The following is an 18,521-nucleotide window of genomic DNA, read 5'->3' as shown; positions in this document are numbered from 1 at the left end:
AGCACAGACGATGCTGAAAGAATAGAAATTCTACCCCATGAGCCCAGCACATTCTCCACAGCTGAATTGATCAACATGGCTCTTATCATGTACTACCTCCTATAATGTCTGGGTAGGATTGCAGGCACTTTCAATTTCAATCCTAACTCATGAGTTTTTCTCACCATTATTCTGTACTTATTAATTAAATCCTTAGATATCCTAATCTTAATATCATTAGTACAGATGCAATAACAGTATCATCTTTTGTGCTCAAATCACTTAACTTTGTCACTGGAGGCAGTCTTCTGCTCTGTAAAGAGTGAGCAGTCCTGGTCAACCAATATTAGCAGACACTTCTATTCTCATGTTCCTGTAGAGACTGGACATGTTTTTTATAAGTAAGTTAGAGTAACAATTTACGCTGTTAAAAGTAGTGTCACTTTTCCAACTGAAATGTTTTTAAATCTAGCACATTTTACAACAACAAAAAAAAAAAAAAAAACCATGAACAACATTTTACAATCCGTAAATATTAAAAAAGCAATCTGGACTCCTAGCAACTATTGCATTTGTCGTTTAGAATCTATACAGAAAGGAGACAGTCGTTCTTCAATCTATTTTAGCAGTCAGCATGATTAAACTGTACAGATAATGCAATGGTCCTTATTCTCCCACCAAAACAAACATGCCTGTGCAACTAATAACTAGGTTTTGCACTACTTTCAAATGAATAGCCTCATCCAAAGATTATTGCCTATTTTGTTTAAAAGAATGGCCTGCTATGACAGGACTGTTGCAAAGTTTGTTATTGTTCATTATGAGTTGCTGCTGCTACCACCATGTGTATACAAAATCAGGTTTAAAAGTTTTAATATAGCTAAAAGCTATCTGATGAAACTAGCACAATACCATGGAAATCCATTACAAAGGCAAGGTTATTCTTCTCTGAGAATTAAGACCATGTATTATCTTTGCAGTTTAAATACTGCTCCCTACAGAAACAGATGAAAGGGCAGGATAGTCATTATACAGGGTGTTTCAAAAAGTGATGGTCAATAATTTAAAGTTCAACTGTACAGACTACAATATGCAAAAAAAGCCTAGTAAACACGGGTCCTTAAATGAATCATTTTTGAGATATTGCACATTTCTAGTTGGGATCCACCACTAACTTGTTTGTTTAGGTTTAGGTTATGCTCATTCTCTTTCTTTCCCTTCTCTCAATGCTCTGAGACTCTGAGACATAGCAGGCATGGTAGTAATTGTCAAAGGATAGTCAACATGGAAAGAGGTTACAGCAACGAAGAGTATGTGGACATGCACTTCATGTATGGTAAAGCCAACGGCAGTGCACTCAAGGCTGCACGTTTGTACCAAGAAGCATTTCCCCGCCGAAGGCAGCCCAACAAGTGCACATTCATCAGGGTACATCAATGCCTTAGAGAATGTGGGCCCTTCACACGTGGAGTGCAAGCAGGTAGGCCCAGAAGCATAACACCTGATGTCGAGGAAAGGGTGTTAGAATGAATAGAACAACATCCAGGAATTTCGACAAGGATGGTTGCTCTGCAAAAGTGTGTACTGAGTCATTGGTGAATTTTACATCACCAATTACTGTACCCATACCTTATCCAGCATGTACAAGGTCTCAGCAATACAGACTACCCTCCCAGAGTGAACGTCTGCTAGTGGATGCAACAGTGTGTCCTGAACCCCCAATTTTTAAACAACATTTTGTTCACTGATGAAGCTGGGTTTAGTTGTGATGGTATTTTTAATTTTCATAACTGCCACATTTGGTCCAACGAAAATTCTAATGCAATTCACGAGTCACAACATCAGCAACGTTTCTCATTGAATGTCTGGGCAGGACTACTAGGAGACCATCTAATTGGACAACACTTTCTGTCAAACAAGCTAACAGGAGAGCTGTACCTTCAGTTCCTGCAGAATGTTCTTCCAGACTTCCTCGATGATGATAATGTTCCACTTCAGCAACGCCAGAACATGTGGTTTATGCATGATGGTGCACCATCACATTTTGCTTGATTTGTGACTCGGTATCTAACTAGAAGGTATGGTCAATGGTGGGCAGGTAGAGGTGGGCCTGTAATGTGGCCTCCCAGATCACCAGACTTAAATCCTATGGATTTTTGTATCTCTGGTCATGTAAAAAGCTTGGTGTACACTTCTGACATTAACACACAGTTGAGGAATTGCAGTGTCAGGTTGAAGGAGCCTTTCAGCAAATCAGAAATGACCCAGAGCCTGAGAGGATTCGCAACTCAATGCAGAGAAGACTACAAAGCTGCATACGGATGCAGGGACAGCATTTCGAACACCTTTTGTAACATCATGTAACAGCTGTAAAATCCTGTGGCGTTGAAACCAAAAATTAAAAATGTATTTTCTTAGTTTAATAAAACCACCCTTAGCAAAGGATTCACAGCTTTTTGCTAAACTAGTGCTCCCATAATCAGTGGTGGATCTTAACAGAAAGTGTGCAGTATCTCGAAAACGGTTCATTTGCAGCTCGAAGTTCACTGGGACGTTTTTTTTGCTAATTTTAGTTTACTTTTCACCTTTAAATTATTGACCATCATTTTTCAAACACCCTGTATATGTTTATATTATAGATGTAAATAAATTCAGTTGTTTGTTCTTAATATTTATTGAAATATGCTCATGTAGAACTGCTCAACCTTTAGATATACCTCTTTAAAATTTGGAAAAATTTTAAAATCTGCCCACCCTCCACACTGAATTTTGAAGAGTTTAGTATATTTGTAGTGAGACCAGTATTTTTAAGATATGGGAGAAAAAAAAAATTAGTAAAATTGATCATAGGCTGATGCATTCTTTTGCATTATGAATATTTTATGAGTGTGTTTTTAAAATCTCATAAAGTTGTTGCCGATTCATTGAGAAATATCTAATCCATCCAATTTGCAAGTTTTACAGAGTTTTACTGGCTTTGTAAAAATTGCAAAAAAGAGTTACTGCACAAAATTATATTTTATCATTAGAAACCTTGTAGCATTGGTGATTGATAAGGAAATTAATGAATGAGGAATATTAATACCCAGCTGTCTTATGAGTATTGTCATGATTCCCCCCCCCCCATCTGGTTTACTGTTTATGATGCACAAAACAGCAATGAGCTTGCGTAAAAGAGGAAATAGTAGAAAATCACTGTAACTTGTAAATCAAATAAGCTTTTCATAATTTTTACACCTTTGTATGCTAGTATGTAAGATAAACAAATCAATTTAATTTCCTACAAATATATTCTGTTTTTCTTTGAAAATTTCCGTAACCAATTTCCTAACAGTTTTCATTACAGACCATACTCAGTTTGACTCTAAAACAGTACCAACCAGTGAAGAAGAGAATTCAGCTGTCAATTCCACAACACCAATATCAACAAACTCAAGTTCCCCTGTACCTAGTCCTGGAATAACAAATCATTCCAAAATAAGTGAGGTACTGATTGTTATTATAGCAATTGTTGTAGTAAATTTTTCTCTCTAATTAAACTAAAGGGTGAGCATAAATCTCTGTGCACGTTACTGAAAGATAAAAATGCATAACTCCGTATAAATCTTGAAAAATTGGCAAAAAAAATTGTGACATTTATTGTGGTTCCTTCCCCTTTCCCCCTCCCCAGAAAAGCAAAGGCAGTCAACAAAGTTTCTCCATTGTATTATGGAAAACACAATCAAGTTCAATTGCTCAAAATTTCTGTTACTATTTCTATTGCACAAGCAAGTTCAATTACAGTGTATTTGCTTGTTCTCCAGTAGATGCTCAAGATCTAGCAGGTTGGCCGTGCTGACTGAAGAGAAAGGAGAATATTTCAGACTGCATATTGTGAAGTCACAAAAAAAAAAAAAAGTTGATTCATATATTGGCATAGCACACAGTCATAATATACCACTGCATGTGAAGTGCTCAAAAAGGATTTGCACCTGCACTTATATTGCACGAATTAAGAGAAACTGCTGGCAAGAAACAGGTGCATATTGTTGATGGTTTAGTTACTATCACTGCTAAGCTAATGGAGAGGATATTCTGTTTTTTTTTATATGGACAAAGCATTGTGTTGTCAGTTGGAATGGCCACATTTAGTCAGCAATTAATGTGCATCAGGAGACATTATCACTTGATAAAGTTTGTACGTGGTGTACTGTAATATGAAATTGAATAATTGGCCAATGTTTTTTTATGTAGCTGTCAAATGTGAACCCTTGCTGTATAGTAGTTTACCCATACATTATGCAATTACATGAAGTGAAATTATTTGTGGCTAACTCTAATAGGATAGGACAGTGCTGCTGTTCACAGTCCTTGTCTCCATGTCATTACTGCACGATGTTTACAGTAAGAGAATAACATAAAGTATATTTGATCACTGTGGTCCCCTGATTTTTATTTTTTGGAGTAGCAAATTGGTTAATATACTATAAAGACAATCCTTACAATCTCCGTAATCCTAAAGAAGACATTACTTCTTTGTAATTGGCACATGTATTTGCAAATGATGAGTCTACAGTCACATTCAGACCATTTCCATTATTTACTCTAATTCGTATAAAGTTAAATTAAAGTTAAATTAAATCTTATTTGTATAAAGTTAAACTAAAGTTGTCTTAAAACAAAAATGCAATTTTGGTGTTAATGTTGTCTGACAATTTTTGCAATTGAAAAACATTTTAAAATTCACTGTTTGCAGTAGAAGTAGATGCACAGAGATTTCATGCTTACTCTCTGTATACAGGTATCCCTTAACTTATCTTGGGGTTCTGTTCCACCACTTTGGTCGTTAGTTGAATTTCATACAAAAATATTAAGGGCATGCAAGTATATAATGAAAAATAATAAATATAAATGAATATAAGGTACCAAAATATTGATGGACTTTTATTTCTTTTAAGGTTTCATATAGAAATGTATGCACACATAATGAATGTATGTATGGTCAGGCACCATTTTTGAATGTATGTATGGTCAGGCACTGTCTTCCAGTAGAGACAGGTTTTGTCCACTTTTAAAAATTTGTTCTTTAAAATAATTTTCCTCTTTAAACAACACAAATCATTCTTGAAGATAGCAGCTATCCAATTTGTACTTGCTTCTTTCCCACTTATCTTCACTTTATGAAACTTTTCATAATTTTGAAAATTTCAAACCAGCTATGTCTTACATTTAAAACTCTGGTCGTAACTGTCACCGTCCCTTCTTTTTAATTCTTCGAAACGACTGCATGCTTTAGTTTGGATAGCCACGAAACTTAATGGAATATGTTTTTGAAGATATATAATCTTCCATTCAAATCATTAACAATTTTTCCATTCCGCTTATGGGACCTTTTCGGTTTTTTGTAATTATTGCAGATTTTATTGGTGGCAATTCTATCAAAGCTTGAAAAATATGCTTTTTTTCCCCTTTTAGAATGGGATAATTTTAAATCATGTGCTAAGTCTGAGACTGTTTTACCATTCTTATGTTGTTTTCTTAATTTTATTTTCATCACTAAATGTATTGTATTTCTCTCTTTTTTATCATTTTTTCCTTTACTTGCCATAAGCATTTGATATTAACACAAATTAAAAACCAAACTGCAAGTAAATTGATGAAAACTGAGAAAAAAGAACACTTGTGTGTGTGCTTGGCAGCTAACCAATACAAAACAGTTGATTGCATGATGGGATATTTTCTTGCCTGGTTAATTGTGTCATCAGCCAATATTCTGCACATTCTTGAAAAATCTTTATCCCCCCCCCCAAGCATATACCTCATTGTCATAAGTTCCAGCCATTAGTCAAGGATACCAGTATAGTGCCTAAAATGTTATATAGCATTTTATATATGTTATAAAATATATAAAATGTTATATTTAATAATATTTTTTGATTATTTTCAATATTCAATTTTCAAATATTCAGCAGTTTTGATTGATTGATTCAGTCATAACTGATAAATTATCTTGCTTTTATATTGAGATTTGTGTTATTTGTCATTGAACTTGAGAATTTTTATTTTATTTTATTGTTATTATGACCTTTCAACGGATTCTGTTATTTTTCTTAGAATAAGTTGACCTCTAATTTTTAGTTTTATAGTAAAAGCTCTTTATAACAAAACTGAAGGGTCCTAATTTTTCGCACTTTGTTATGAGGAGGTTATTTGTGTTGAGGTTTGTTTCAAGATCATTATATTTGCACCTGAACATTATTATGTCTTCAAAGCTAATGGTTTTGTAAAAGAATACCTCCACAAAGCTCATTATTATATCCAGTTTGCCTAAATTATATTCTGCAGAAGCTTCTTGTTTTCTGCCATATCCTCTAAAAAATTTGAATAAATTTATATTATTTTTATTAAGTAATTTATTTATGTACTAATTATAATTTTCACATTTAACACTATTGTTCTATTTTTGTATTACTTGCAGAAACACACTCATCATACAAGATGACTGATAATCACCTAGCACACACTTCTTGATTAGACCAGGGTTCGAGCCCGTGACCACCAAATACAGAGGATGCGGAAATGTCAGGGAATGACCACCGTATATCCCCCAGAGCAATATGGCCTTAGTTGCTAATGCTCCTAAAATCAAATAACAAACAATAATCACCTAGAAAATACATACAATTACTGTAAACATTTTTATATACACCTACAGAACAAATATTAGCTTAAAAATAAGTACTTGATACATTTATGGTAAATGTGCAGTAACATACTATAAAATTTCATGAAAATCCATCCACTGGGAGTCCTCCATTACTTGTGGATGGACAGACGATAAGAAGGATATATATATATTATGTTGAATGTGCCTAAAAATGGCAACTGTAGGTGGTAGATGACTTTCATCAACCGGTGAAATACCACCACTTTGCTTATTGGAGGCTTGAAGTGGTGAAACCCATGCTTAGTCTCTAGAGCAAAGTTTCCGGCATCCCTCTCCCTCCATACTTCCCCTTCAACCCATGCACGGTACTAAGTACTATAGGTTTTGATACCTTTTGTGTTTGGGGTTTTCATAAAAAAAAAAAAAACTGCTTTATAAATTAATATTATTATTATTAACCATATAGTGCACGGAAGCCTGAGGCTTATGCTGCACCAGCCAAAAAAAAAAAAAATTCCCACATTACCCTGAGAGAGAGAGAGAGAGAGAGAGAGAGAAAGTAGAAGGGTATCACCAAGAAAGCAAGAAAGAAAAAAATAATGATATCCAGCTCAGGACCCTGGATTTGCCAAGCCCATACTCACCAGATGTGAGCCCCTTAAAAGTTCATAAAGCCCATAAAAATTTTTATTTCCTCAATTCCATTATATAGAGCAGGGGTGGCCAACTTAATTTGTGATATGATCAACTTTTTTTCCTTCAAAATGTGCTGCGATCAAGAATCTCAAGAATTTCATTGCCATGCTTAAAAATGTTAATCAACCCATTGAAATGTTTATAAATTTTAAAATTAAATACAATTCAGAATTCTTATTTTAAATTCATATGTATTTAAAATTTTAATTTATGTGAAGTTTGTGTCTTAATGTCATCTGCCAAGCTTTCAAAATCGTTAGGAGTTTTAAAGTCAGCAACACCAATCAAGCTTTTGAATATATAAACACTGCAATAATTTTTGGGGAAGACATCCTAGCCTCCTTTGATGTCGTTTCTTTATACACCAACGTACATTTACCCTTTACATTGCAATCCTTACGTGAACTCCTAACGACAACACTTTAGCTAATCACACTTCCCTTAACATCAACAGCATTTTAGAACTCACCTTGATATTACTTGAGGCTAGGCACTTCGATTTTCAAGGCCAAATGTTTGGTCTCCCCATAGGATTGGGAATTTCAGCTCCCTTATCAGAAATCCACGATCGAAAACCAAGTACTCCAACTTTTTCCTTTGGGTATTAAGCTCTACATGCGGTATGCGGACGACATGTTATTAATAGGAAACAGAGCCACCATTGATAATCTTTTTATTAAATTCAGTACAATACACGAAAGATTAAAATATACCCTTGGAATAGAAACTGACAATAAAATCAACTTTCTAACCTCACAATATATAAAATGTGCACAAGGCTAGGAACCAAAATCTATAGAAAAGACACACACACACGCACAGGAAAAAAATTTGCATTTTCAATCGCATCACTCACTCAGTACAAAAAATTCCGTTCTTTACAATCAAATCTACAATGCCGTTAAGTTTAGTTCTTTGCAGGACGATTTATCCACAGAACTACAATATCTTACAAAGAAATTCATAGCTAGGAAATGCCCTTCACATCTAATCCCACACACAATTTCTCTTGCAAGAAATAATGTCAATAACCCACATAATCATAGCACCAAACAGAACACATGCATTGTCTTCTCCTAGCACAGTGGACTCGCCAAACAGCTTCGGCAAGTGTTTGCCAATACAGACATAATGTTAATATTTTCTTCGTACAATAAATTAGGGACCATGTTTAATACATATAAAGAGATGCATGAATATCCAATAAGTGGCATCAACAATGTTATATATTGAATTAAATGTCAATCCGGTTGTAACGCATGCTACATTGGGAGCACTACCCAAAATACAGCACCACAAAAACTTCCAATACACATGTTTATTACCATCATAATAGCTTTAGAACTAATCAAGCCAGCACCGATCTTACACAACGCGTTCACTCTCACAACCACAATTCCCTAATCGATTCAGCCATTGCAATTATTAAATTAGGACCTAGTTACAAAATCTTCCAACACGTGACGCTTGTCATAGAATGGTGTCGCCATAACACTAAATTTAACGTTCTAAACACGAAACTGCCAACCAACCTTTCACCAGTCTGGAACCTTATGCACGTAAGGTTCTCACATGTCTTGAAATGCATTATGGGAACATAGGAATTCTTTAAATACATAATTCCTTTTCTCCTGTCATTACCAACCGAAGATGTTTTACACGAAAGTCGCTTGTTGTTGACTATTGGCTTCGCCTTGTTCTCATATTAATATTTTATAAATAAACAGGGAAGAGGTAGTGCACTTCTTCTTCCTTGAGCAAATTTTAATTAACAATTCCATATTTATTTATTTTAACTTATTTTAAACTTCATTTCCACTTCAATACCATGTAACTAAGCAGATCAGTTGAGGTGAGTACTGTCAATTAAGCTCTTATTGCTATTTTCATTATTAAAGCTATGTCCATAACACTTTTAGTATTTAATATTTTTTGCTGGCTAACACTTGGTGGATGATGCAATGGTAAATCAAAAAATCTGGGAATTCATCATCCTTTTGGCACAATGCAATGAATCCATTAAAATGCCCCGTCATTGCTTTAGCTCCATATGTTGTTATTGATACGAGCTTAAATAGTGGTAATTTAATTTTTTCAATAAAATTTTTGAATGTGTTAAATATATCAAGACCTAGTTCTTTCTTTTAATGAAACCACCCAGCAATTCTTCTCTAGTGGCAGAATCATCGAAAACCATACGAATAACAACTAGCAATTGAGCTATATCACTGACATCTGTAGATTCATCCATTTGTAATGAAAAGGACACACGATTAGCAATGTGAGCATGCAATTGTTCGCTCACATTTTTACTCATTTTTTCGATGCTTTGCATCACAGTATTTTGAGATAATTACAGATCTTGAAGAGCACTTTTAATTTCATTTTTTTTGTTAAAATTTTCAAAAAGAGAATCTGTTATTTCTAAATACATCTTTGATGAACTGACCATCAGAAAATGGTTTGCATTTTTTTGCAAGAAGATGACTCACGTTAAATGATGCTACAGTTCTGCTTTAGATTGTAAAATATGTGTCATGAAATAATTTTGTTGTGGGAATAATCTGGATTTAAGTTCTTTTAATTTATTTTTCTAAGGTCACTATTAGGCGGAAAATCCGATTGGTATTTACCATGGAGTGTGTTTAAGTGCCTTTCTAAATTTCCTATTTTGGTTATACCCACTGAAGCATTGCAAATCAAACAACATTTTTCTTTTATAATTACAAAAAAGTATTCTAGTTCCCACTCTTGATGAAAATGATATGTTTACTCTTTTTTGTAGTATTCATTTTAAATCAAAGGGTATTAAATTAACGTATAAGTACTGTCCAGTTATTAATATTAAGTAAGCTAAATAAGAATTCAACACATACACTATGCTCTTCACAACATAACTGCGTGAATTTTCACTAGACAAGCCTAGCGGCTGCTCGGTGACAAGAGTAGTCACCTGGTTCAACGGATTTGTAATACAAGTATGTAGTGAAGCGCATAATAATAATAACAACATTTAGATTTTGACTAATCTATTTTTTATATATATATTTAAAATCTGTCGTGATTGACCGAAATTAAAGCTGTGGTCAACTTATTGGCCACCCCTGATATAGAGATTCATTATAGAGGCGGATTGTGTGCAATTTCGTTATTTGTATATTTCATTTTATGGTTCATAATATAGAAGTTAAAGGCTAATGAAATTTATTGGTCTGTTTTTGTCTCTTATTTTCTTTTTTGAAAAAAATAGTAAAACCATGTTAAAAATTGGAATTTTTTTAAAAATTTGTTTTTCTTGCTTATTTGTTTATGAATTGCCCACCAGGTGTGCTAGTGTACATTGCAAAAATGCAAGATAATACTGTTATTCTCTGTAGTGTACATTTGTTTCATAATATTTGTCTGGTGGGAAGCTAATTGACATTGATTTTTCAGTAAGATGTCAAATAAATATGTAAAATTTTAGAAGACATATGCAAGATTATTCATGTATTGTAAAATCTGGAAAAGGTAGCTTATTTACTGTATATAGATGTCATTTTTCAATTTCAAGCAACAGAAAATGCAATGTAATCATGCATTTGCAAACAAATAAGCATAAGTGGGGAAACAACAGCAACAATCCATGTGGGCGGAATCGTGAAAGTCGCTTCATCAGATCCACCTCCCCAGGGTTGAAATGACTGCTGAGGCAGAGAGTGGTGCCACATGGTGTCGCTCCCATAACTGCTACAGAACACTGGATGCCAAAGCTAAAAACAGCAGGTCCACTTCCAAAGCTGGATGAAAATGGGAAGTAGAAGTATTGAATATACTGTATATACTGTGACACAGGATAAAGTCACTCATGTTCAGAACTTAGACAGAGGAGACAGCATCCCACAGATGTCAGTGAAGCAAGTGACGCTGTCTCCTGTATGGCTACTACAACTGACCACCCAGTTGTGAGCAAGGGCAAGACCACCCAGTCCAAACAAAGACAGTTGTAGTGTAGATGTGAGGAAATTTGCCTTTGGCCAGCGGGTAGTTGATTGGTGGAACAGACTTCCATCTTTTGTTGTGGAAGTTGATAGCATAAATAAATTTAAGGTCCAGCTGGATAGGCATTTGGAATGAATGGATGGGTGAAATGGGAGGGTTGTTTTTTTTTTTTTTTTGGCTGATGCTGCATAAGCTTGCTTTCTTGCATCGTATGCCTTTGCTAATGCTAATAATGCTAACAATTGGAAGTTATTCCTGTGCAATTGCACTAATACTCAGCCAGAAAGGAAGAGGGTAATGCACAAAGTGGAGCATCCAAATAAATTCCTTCATTGTGCGATCATACTACGAAGCTAGAGACAGATAAGACAATGTACAGGACAAAATTACTCACCAAGCTTTTGGAACAATTCTCAACTGTTCTGGTCACTGAACAACGAATAGCAGACCAGAGATAGACCATTGTTGAGAAGAACCTCGTAGCTCCTGAAATCTTGGAAAAAATCAAGCAGGATGTGAACAACCAACTACAAAACAATGAATACGGACCCAGTGGTACCAGAAATGGTGGAGGAACAGCAAGTACAAGAACTACAACCTAGAGCTGTCAAAACGGAAAGAGATGAAATTCTGATATCCAGAATACAAGAAGAGTGAAAGGAAAGCCTAGCAGCATTCATACACCACAAACATACACACCATACTGAAACAGAGAACCAACAGAATCCTGTGGCAAGTCACAGACCACCTCAATATGGGAATAATACCAGATTATCTCAACAACAGAGTAACAGTAGACACCATCCATTTACTGTGGTGCTGTAGCAGCCATCAGGATCAGTGGAAGGGAAACCAGAGAACAGCATTATGCAAAGACAAGGAACCACCAGCTTGTGAAAGAAGACTACAGCAAAAGCTGGAAGAGATAGTATGAAGATATGCCAACTGACCCAGTATCATTGGAGTAACAGAAGAAGAAGAAGCTGATAACAAAAGTGAAGGCCATCCTCAAGGAAGATAGCATTCACCGAAAACAAGAGTCCTATAATCAGATAATTGAAGAATACTTTGATACCCTCAAGCAGAAAATCCTGGCACTCAGCAAGAGCCTTTGCTGTTAGAGGGAGCATGCCCAGAGGAAAACAGACAGCAGGATATTTGATGAAAACCAGAGTGCCTTCTACAGGAACATGAAACAACAGGAGAAGGAAGGCAGTGGGCCCCCTGACCAGAAGGCACTTGCGGAGTCTGTAGAGTATCAGAGTTAGCCTTCAGTGTTGTTCCTCCAGGACAGATCTTGAAAGGAATAAAACCAAGAACATACAAGAGATGACAGAATGGGAGATTTGGGAGGAAGAAGTGCAACAGATGATCAGGAAGGTTCAGAACTGGTGAACTCCAAGAATAGATAATGTCCATAACTACTGGTACAAGCTGCATACACACACAGGCACATAGTGATGCAGTTTACCTAGATAACAAGGCAACCCTGACACATTCCCAGAGTCTTTGAATCAAAGCTCCTGAAGGCTAAGGACAAAGGCACAACAAACTCAACGAAGTACAGACCAATCACCTGGTTTCCAACAATATACGAGATCCTGACAAACTGCATAATTAAGAAGATATCAGACCACTTGGAGAGCCTGGAACATCGCATCCAACAGGAAAAGGGATGTAACTAGACGACCAAAGGATGTAAGGAGCAATTAAACATTGATACTGCAGTTATGGTGCAACATTACAAGAAGCACTGCAACTTGTAAATGGCCTACATCCACTACTGTAAAGCTTTCGACTCTGTGCCCTATAGGTATAAGTATGTTGAGGGTCTAGTGACTCCTGGGATTTCTCCCATCTTCGCGTATGTGCCCCATAGCTGGCTGATGGAGACACTGACGATCTTCCAAGTCAACCCAACAGTGACACACTTCTTGAGGCAACCATGGTAAAATGAAGGACCGCCATCAAGGTGGAGAATATCATGACCAGACCGATACCCATTAGTTGAGAGAATCTTCCAAGGAAATGCTCTGAGCCCACTAGGGTTCTGTCAAGCACTCAACCCACTGCATGCCATGTTCAATAAGAGCAAGTGTGGGTATACCCTAAAATAAGGAAGGAAGACCTTCTCTCACCTGATATACATGGAAAACATCAAACTCTATGCTGTAACTGAGAATCAACTTCAACAGCTACTGCAGATTACTGATGATTTTAGCAACGACTTCAGGATTCAGTTTGGCCTACACAAATGCAAAACCCTTGAATTGCATCAAGAACATCCAGTCAGAAGAAACTAACAGCTAAACACCGGTGAAGAGAGAGAGAAAAAAAAAAAACCACACTTCCTATTTGCTCCAAAATCTTGTCTAGTTCTTCCTTGAATTTATGACAGAATTTATGACCTGACAATGACAGGTAGAAGTTTATTCCAGCAATCAACCACTCTCTCACTAAAGGCAAATTTCCACACATCTGTGTTCTGTAACTATCTTTCCTCAATTTGAATTTATGCCCCTTTAAGTGTGTAATCTGAGCACGAGGAAGAATCCCATCAACATTGAGCTTGCTTAAATCACACTTGATACATTACTCATATTCAGTACTTTGCATTTGTCAATGTTATACTTCAGTTGCCACCTCTCTGCCTCACTATTCTATACCCTATTGCAGCAGTGTAATGTCGTTACTATCATTAATAACGCTGCCGACCTCCGTGCCAAACTTGGGCATTTAGCCTATTCTACCTTCATCAATATCATTGATTAATGTAGAAGACAGCAATGGTCCCAACACTGTACCCCGAGGGGCTCCACTAATAACATTAGTCCGCAATGAGCAATGCCTCCTCCCACTCAACCATCCTTTTATCCATAGCAGCAACTTTCCAATAATACCATACTACTCCAATTTGTACAGCAGCCTTCTATATGCAACAGAACAAAAGCTTTCCTGAAATCCAAGCATATGATATCAAAATTATTTTTTGCATCCAGTTCCTTTGTGACCACATTGTAGAATCCAATGAAATTGGTCAGGCAAGATTTCCCCGTAACAGACCCATGCTGTATGTGAACTGTAATGTAAACTATAACAGTCATGTCTAGATGATCCTGCATTGCTTCTTTAACCAGTGATTCCATTACTTTCCCCGGAATGGAAGTTAAACTAACAAGTCAGTAATTGATCTTGTCACCCACCCCCCCATTGTGAATTGGGAATACATTGGCAGTTCTCTAGTCCGTTGGGACCTCCCCTGAATCGAAGGATGCTCTCATAATTATGACTAAGGATGATGGCTAATAGATCCCATCCACCCTGGGGTGGATGGGATATATACTCTCTTATGATTAACTTCACCAATTTCTACTACACTTTTCTCTTAGTCATTACAGTCATTAAGCTCCCTATTAGAGTTTGAAAAACTTTTGGCCTCCACTTCTCTACAGAATTCCTCATATGTGAATGTGAAATACAGAGGTCCTTGTTATCCGAGGATAATTTGTTCCAGAAAATTCCACTTAAAACGGGGACCAAATTTTCATAATGTGATTATGGACTTGTACATAGGAAACAATGGATTGAAGGAAATGAAAAATGGGAATTATTTTATTAGATATTTTTTATTATAATATGTCAAGCAATGTAAGGTTAAGTAGAGTTTATTGAAGTTGCACTATTTTTCAGTTTTACGAATAAAGAATAAATCCAGAGTTGTGTTTTTTTTTTTTTTTTTTTTTTTCTCTCCTTGAGATAAAATTGTGTTCTAGCCATTAGTTACATCTTTAACTTCATGCTTAACTTTTATACATGATCGTGAAGAGGGTCATTCTCACAAAAATATTCAAATGCTTGATCACTTTTCTTAACTGCTTCCTTTAATTTTTTCATCTGTTGGTGGCTAAGGATTATGGCTAATTCAATCACGTCATCATTTTCGGCTTCTTCTTCTGTGGTAGTTGTTATAATTCTGCTAGCTCCTCATTTGTAAGTGGTTTTGCACTTGATTCAAGCAATTGTGTAATATTCCCATTATCAACTCGTGGAATCCAATTTCTTTTGCAAGACTTACAATTTCATTTTGTTACCCAGTCACATTGCATTCTTCATATTCATGAACTGCGTTAGGGTATAACTTTTTCCATGAGTTATTAATTGATTTACATGGAATTTCTTTCCAAGCTTCTCCAATCATTTTTATACTGTGTAGAATAGTAAAACTTTTCCAAAAATCCTCCATGTTATTTTCCTTGCTTATATTGGTTTCAGAAATTAAACCTTGTAACTGCGGTGACTCAAATACCGGGGACTCCCTGTACATAAAATACTCATGCAGTTTGTCAGCTATCTGTGCAGGTCATCAGCAGTTGAATCATTGATATCAAGTGGACCAATCTGATTCACCCCCTTCCTTATAGAGTTTACTTAATTAACAAAGTCTTTGCTATTTTTCTTTGCATCCTTTGCCAAAGATTTCTCGTTATCTGCCTTCACCTGCCTGTCTCCTTTATACCAAAAGCTTCTATGTGCATCCCATGCATTTTGTTCCAGTCAATATCTGGAAAGTTAATTGCCCATTATAAAAGATTCTGATTTACTGGCCCACTCTGTTTCTCTGTATAGTTGTTTATTGTACTCATCAGAGTCATTAGACTTATGCAGTCCCAGTGGTTAGAACACAAGGAGATCAAGGCCTGCCTTACTGAGAAATACTATTAGAGGCTGAAAAGCTTGCTAAAAGCAAAGCTGAATGCTGGGCACATTGTTATATCCATAAACATTTATGCAGTCTCAGTACGAGTGTACCCCTTTGGGATCAAGCATTGGTCCAACACTGAGTGGAGGAGATTGAGATCAACCTGGATAATGATGACTAGGAGCTGCTAACACTACCGAAAGTTGGCCATTGAGACAATGACTGTAGTCCGTAAGGAGGGAGGGGATTGAGTGACCTCATTGAACAAGAGAAGGCAATTAAGAACCTGAGAGGAGACGATTTCCAGGAAAGCACAGCACTAATCTACCAAGCCATAAGAAAAATAGACCAACTGCACTCGACTTCAACAAGGAGACCACTGTCACTAACAGAAGAAACAAAGACAAAAAGATGGGAGAAGAAGACACTCCTTGGCAGACCTCCATCAAGACTACATAGATAAGATGGCTTTGAACTCTTTATTCGTGAAAGGAAAGCTCTTCCCTAAGACCGAAGGATTCAAGCTCACCAACCAAGACTAGGTAATCAACACCACGAATTACAGGCAATACATCGAGAACGACTCAGGAGTTACAGATGATGCATGTCGTCGATGCTAGCTGGTCTCAGAAACAATCTAATGTATCCCTACAGGATGCCGGGAGATCACCCAAAGAGAGTACACTCATAGACACAAGCAAGTGGCCAGGGTAATACATCAGACATTAGCACAAAAATACCAACTGATCAAAGAAAGTTTGCTGAATTACAAGTACAAGCCTCGGACTGTTTTAGACATCCCTATTCACAGACTGTACTGGAACCCCAGGGGCTCATATCTGGTGAGTATGGGCTTGGCACACCCATATGATGATATCCTGAGCTGGATATCATTCTTATCTTTCTTGGTGATTCCCCTTCTACTTCTGACTCTCTCTCTCTCTCTCTCTCTCTCTCTCTCTCTCTCTCTCTCTCTCAAGGTAATTCAATTTTTTTTTTTTTTTTTTGCTGGTGCATCATAAGCCTCAGGCTTCCTTGCACCATATGGCTGATGATGATGATAATAATAACCGTGCCATAATAATGGACAAGATGATGCCACTCAACAGACCAGAAATAACCCTTATCAACAAGAAGGAAATGGCTACCTACCTGATTAACACAGCCGTGCCCAAAACCAGCAACCTCCCTTAAACATGCGAAGAAAAGATCAAGAATAATCAGACCTAAGACAAGAAGTCAAAGATATATGGCATATGGAACAAGTAATGATGTCTCAATCACCATGTCAATCATTGGTATGGTGCCCAAGAGCCTCCATAAGAAACTAGCAGCAATAGGCCTCCCATAAGAACACTTAGAACATGACTAGTGATGTGCTAGAGTATCACTGGTCATGTTATGTTATGAGTTTTATCCACCTGGGTGTTAACCCAAATGGATTACACTAATAATATCGCCAGAGAACTAGATTAATACATCAGAAACTAGTGCAAAACTGCCTGCCAGTTGATCAAAGGAAGTGTACTATATTACAAGTCCCATGCTGTACTAGTTACTCCTACTCGCAATAACAAAAAACAATCCTGCACAATGGAACAGACGTTACCTTCATTGATAAGGAAATGGCTACATACTTGATTGACATAGAGGTGCCCAACATTAACAACCACCAGAAAGCATATGAGGGAAAGTTCAGGAATTACAGACCTAAGACAGGAATAGAAAAAAAAAACTTGCATGTGGAACAAGTAATGATCATCCCAATTGTTATGTCATCCACTGGAATGGTGCCAGTGAGCCTCCATAGGAACCTAGCAGCACCCACAGAACATTGAACTCCATAAAGCGAGTCTAAACACCTGTATTATCGATTTCCGTGACCTATAATAACAATAATAAAAAGTAATAACCATAATAATAGTAATGGGGGACAACCTACCATCCCATGCACCTCGTACCAGTACCTGTCAAGAGGTGGAAAAAATCCCATTAACACAAAACGACACTCTGTGTTACCAGGCTTACAAGGTGATAGACGATTCATCAACCGGTGTAATACCACCATTTTGCTTATTGATGGCTTGAAGTGGTGGACCTTTAGACTCCACAGCAAACCCCCATCTCTGCCATCATGTAGTATAATGTTTTTTATATATACCATTATGATGAACATTATATTGGGGCTATGATGAACATCGTGTCAAGATCCAGTCTTCCTTACATTTTTGAGGGTACAGTTCTAAACTGGTGTTTGCAGGCCAGCTGCTAGATAGTCCACCAGACTGAACCCGTCAGTAACTCTCTAGGAGGCTTCCTGATCAGTGCGCCTCCGTAGCCAGGTGGGAAGGAGCAGCAGTGCGTAGCACATGCTTCTTGATTAGACCGGGGTTCGAGCCCGTCACCACCAAATACGGAGTATGCGGAAAGGTCAAGGAATGACCACCGCATATCCCGGAGCAATATGGCCTTAGTTGCTAATGCTCCTAAAAACCAAATAACAACAACAACAACAACAGC

General features: G+C 36.8%; 1 protein-coding gene across 3 annotated transcripts in view; it reads left to right on the top strand.

Moving 5' to 3' along the window:
• LOC150083041 (CCR4-NOT transcription complex subunit 3-like) overlaps positions 1 to 18,521 on the top strand; it is a 592,625-nt gene that overhangs the window by 266,569 nt on the left and 307,535 nt on the right. For all 3 annotated transcript variants that reach the window (XM_090377751.1, XM_090377752.1, XM_090377750.1), the window contains exon 8: positions 3,314 to 3,465. In XM_090377751.1, coding sequence (XP_090233877.1) covers positions 3,314 to 3,465 — 152 coding nt within the window. The remainder of the gene's footprint in view (positions 1 to 3,313; positions 3,466 to 18,521) is intronic.

Source organism: Mastigoproctus giganteus, chromosome 7 (assembly GCF_048544385.1).
Source record: "Mastigoproctus giganteus isolate SK-2022 chromosome 7, ASM4854438v1, whole genome shotgun sequence".
Taxonomy (NCBI): domain Eukaryota; kingdom Metazoa; phylum Arthropoda; class Arachnida; order Uropygi; family Thelyphonidae; genus Mastigoproctus; species Mastigoproctus giganteus.
This window is presented reverse-complemented; position numbering and strand designations above follow the sequence as displayed.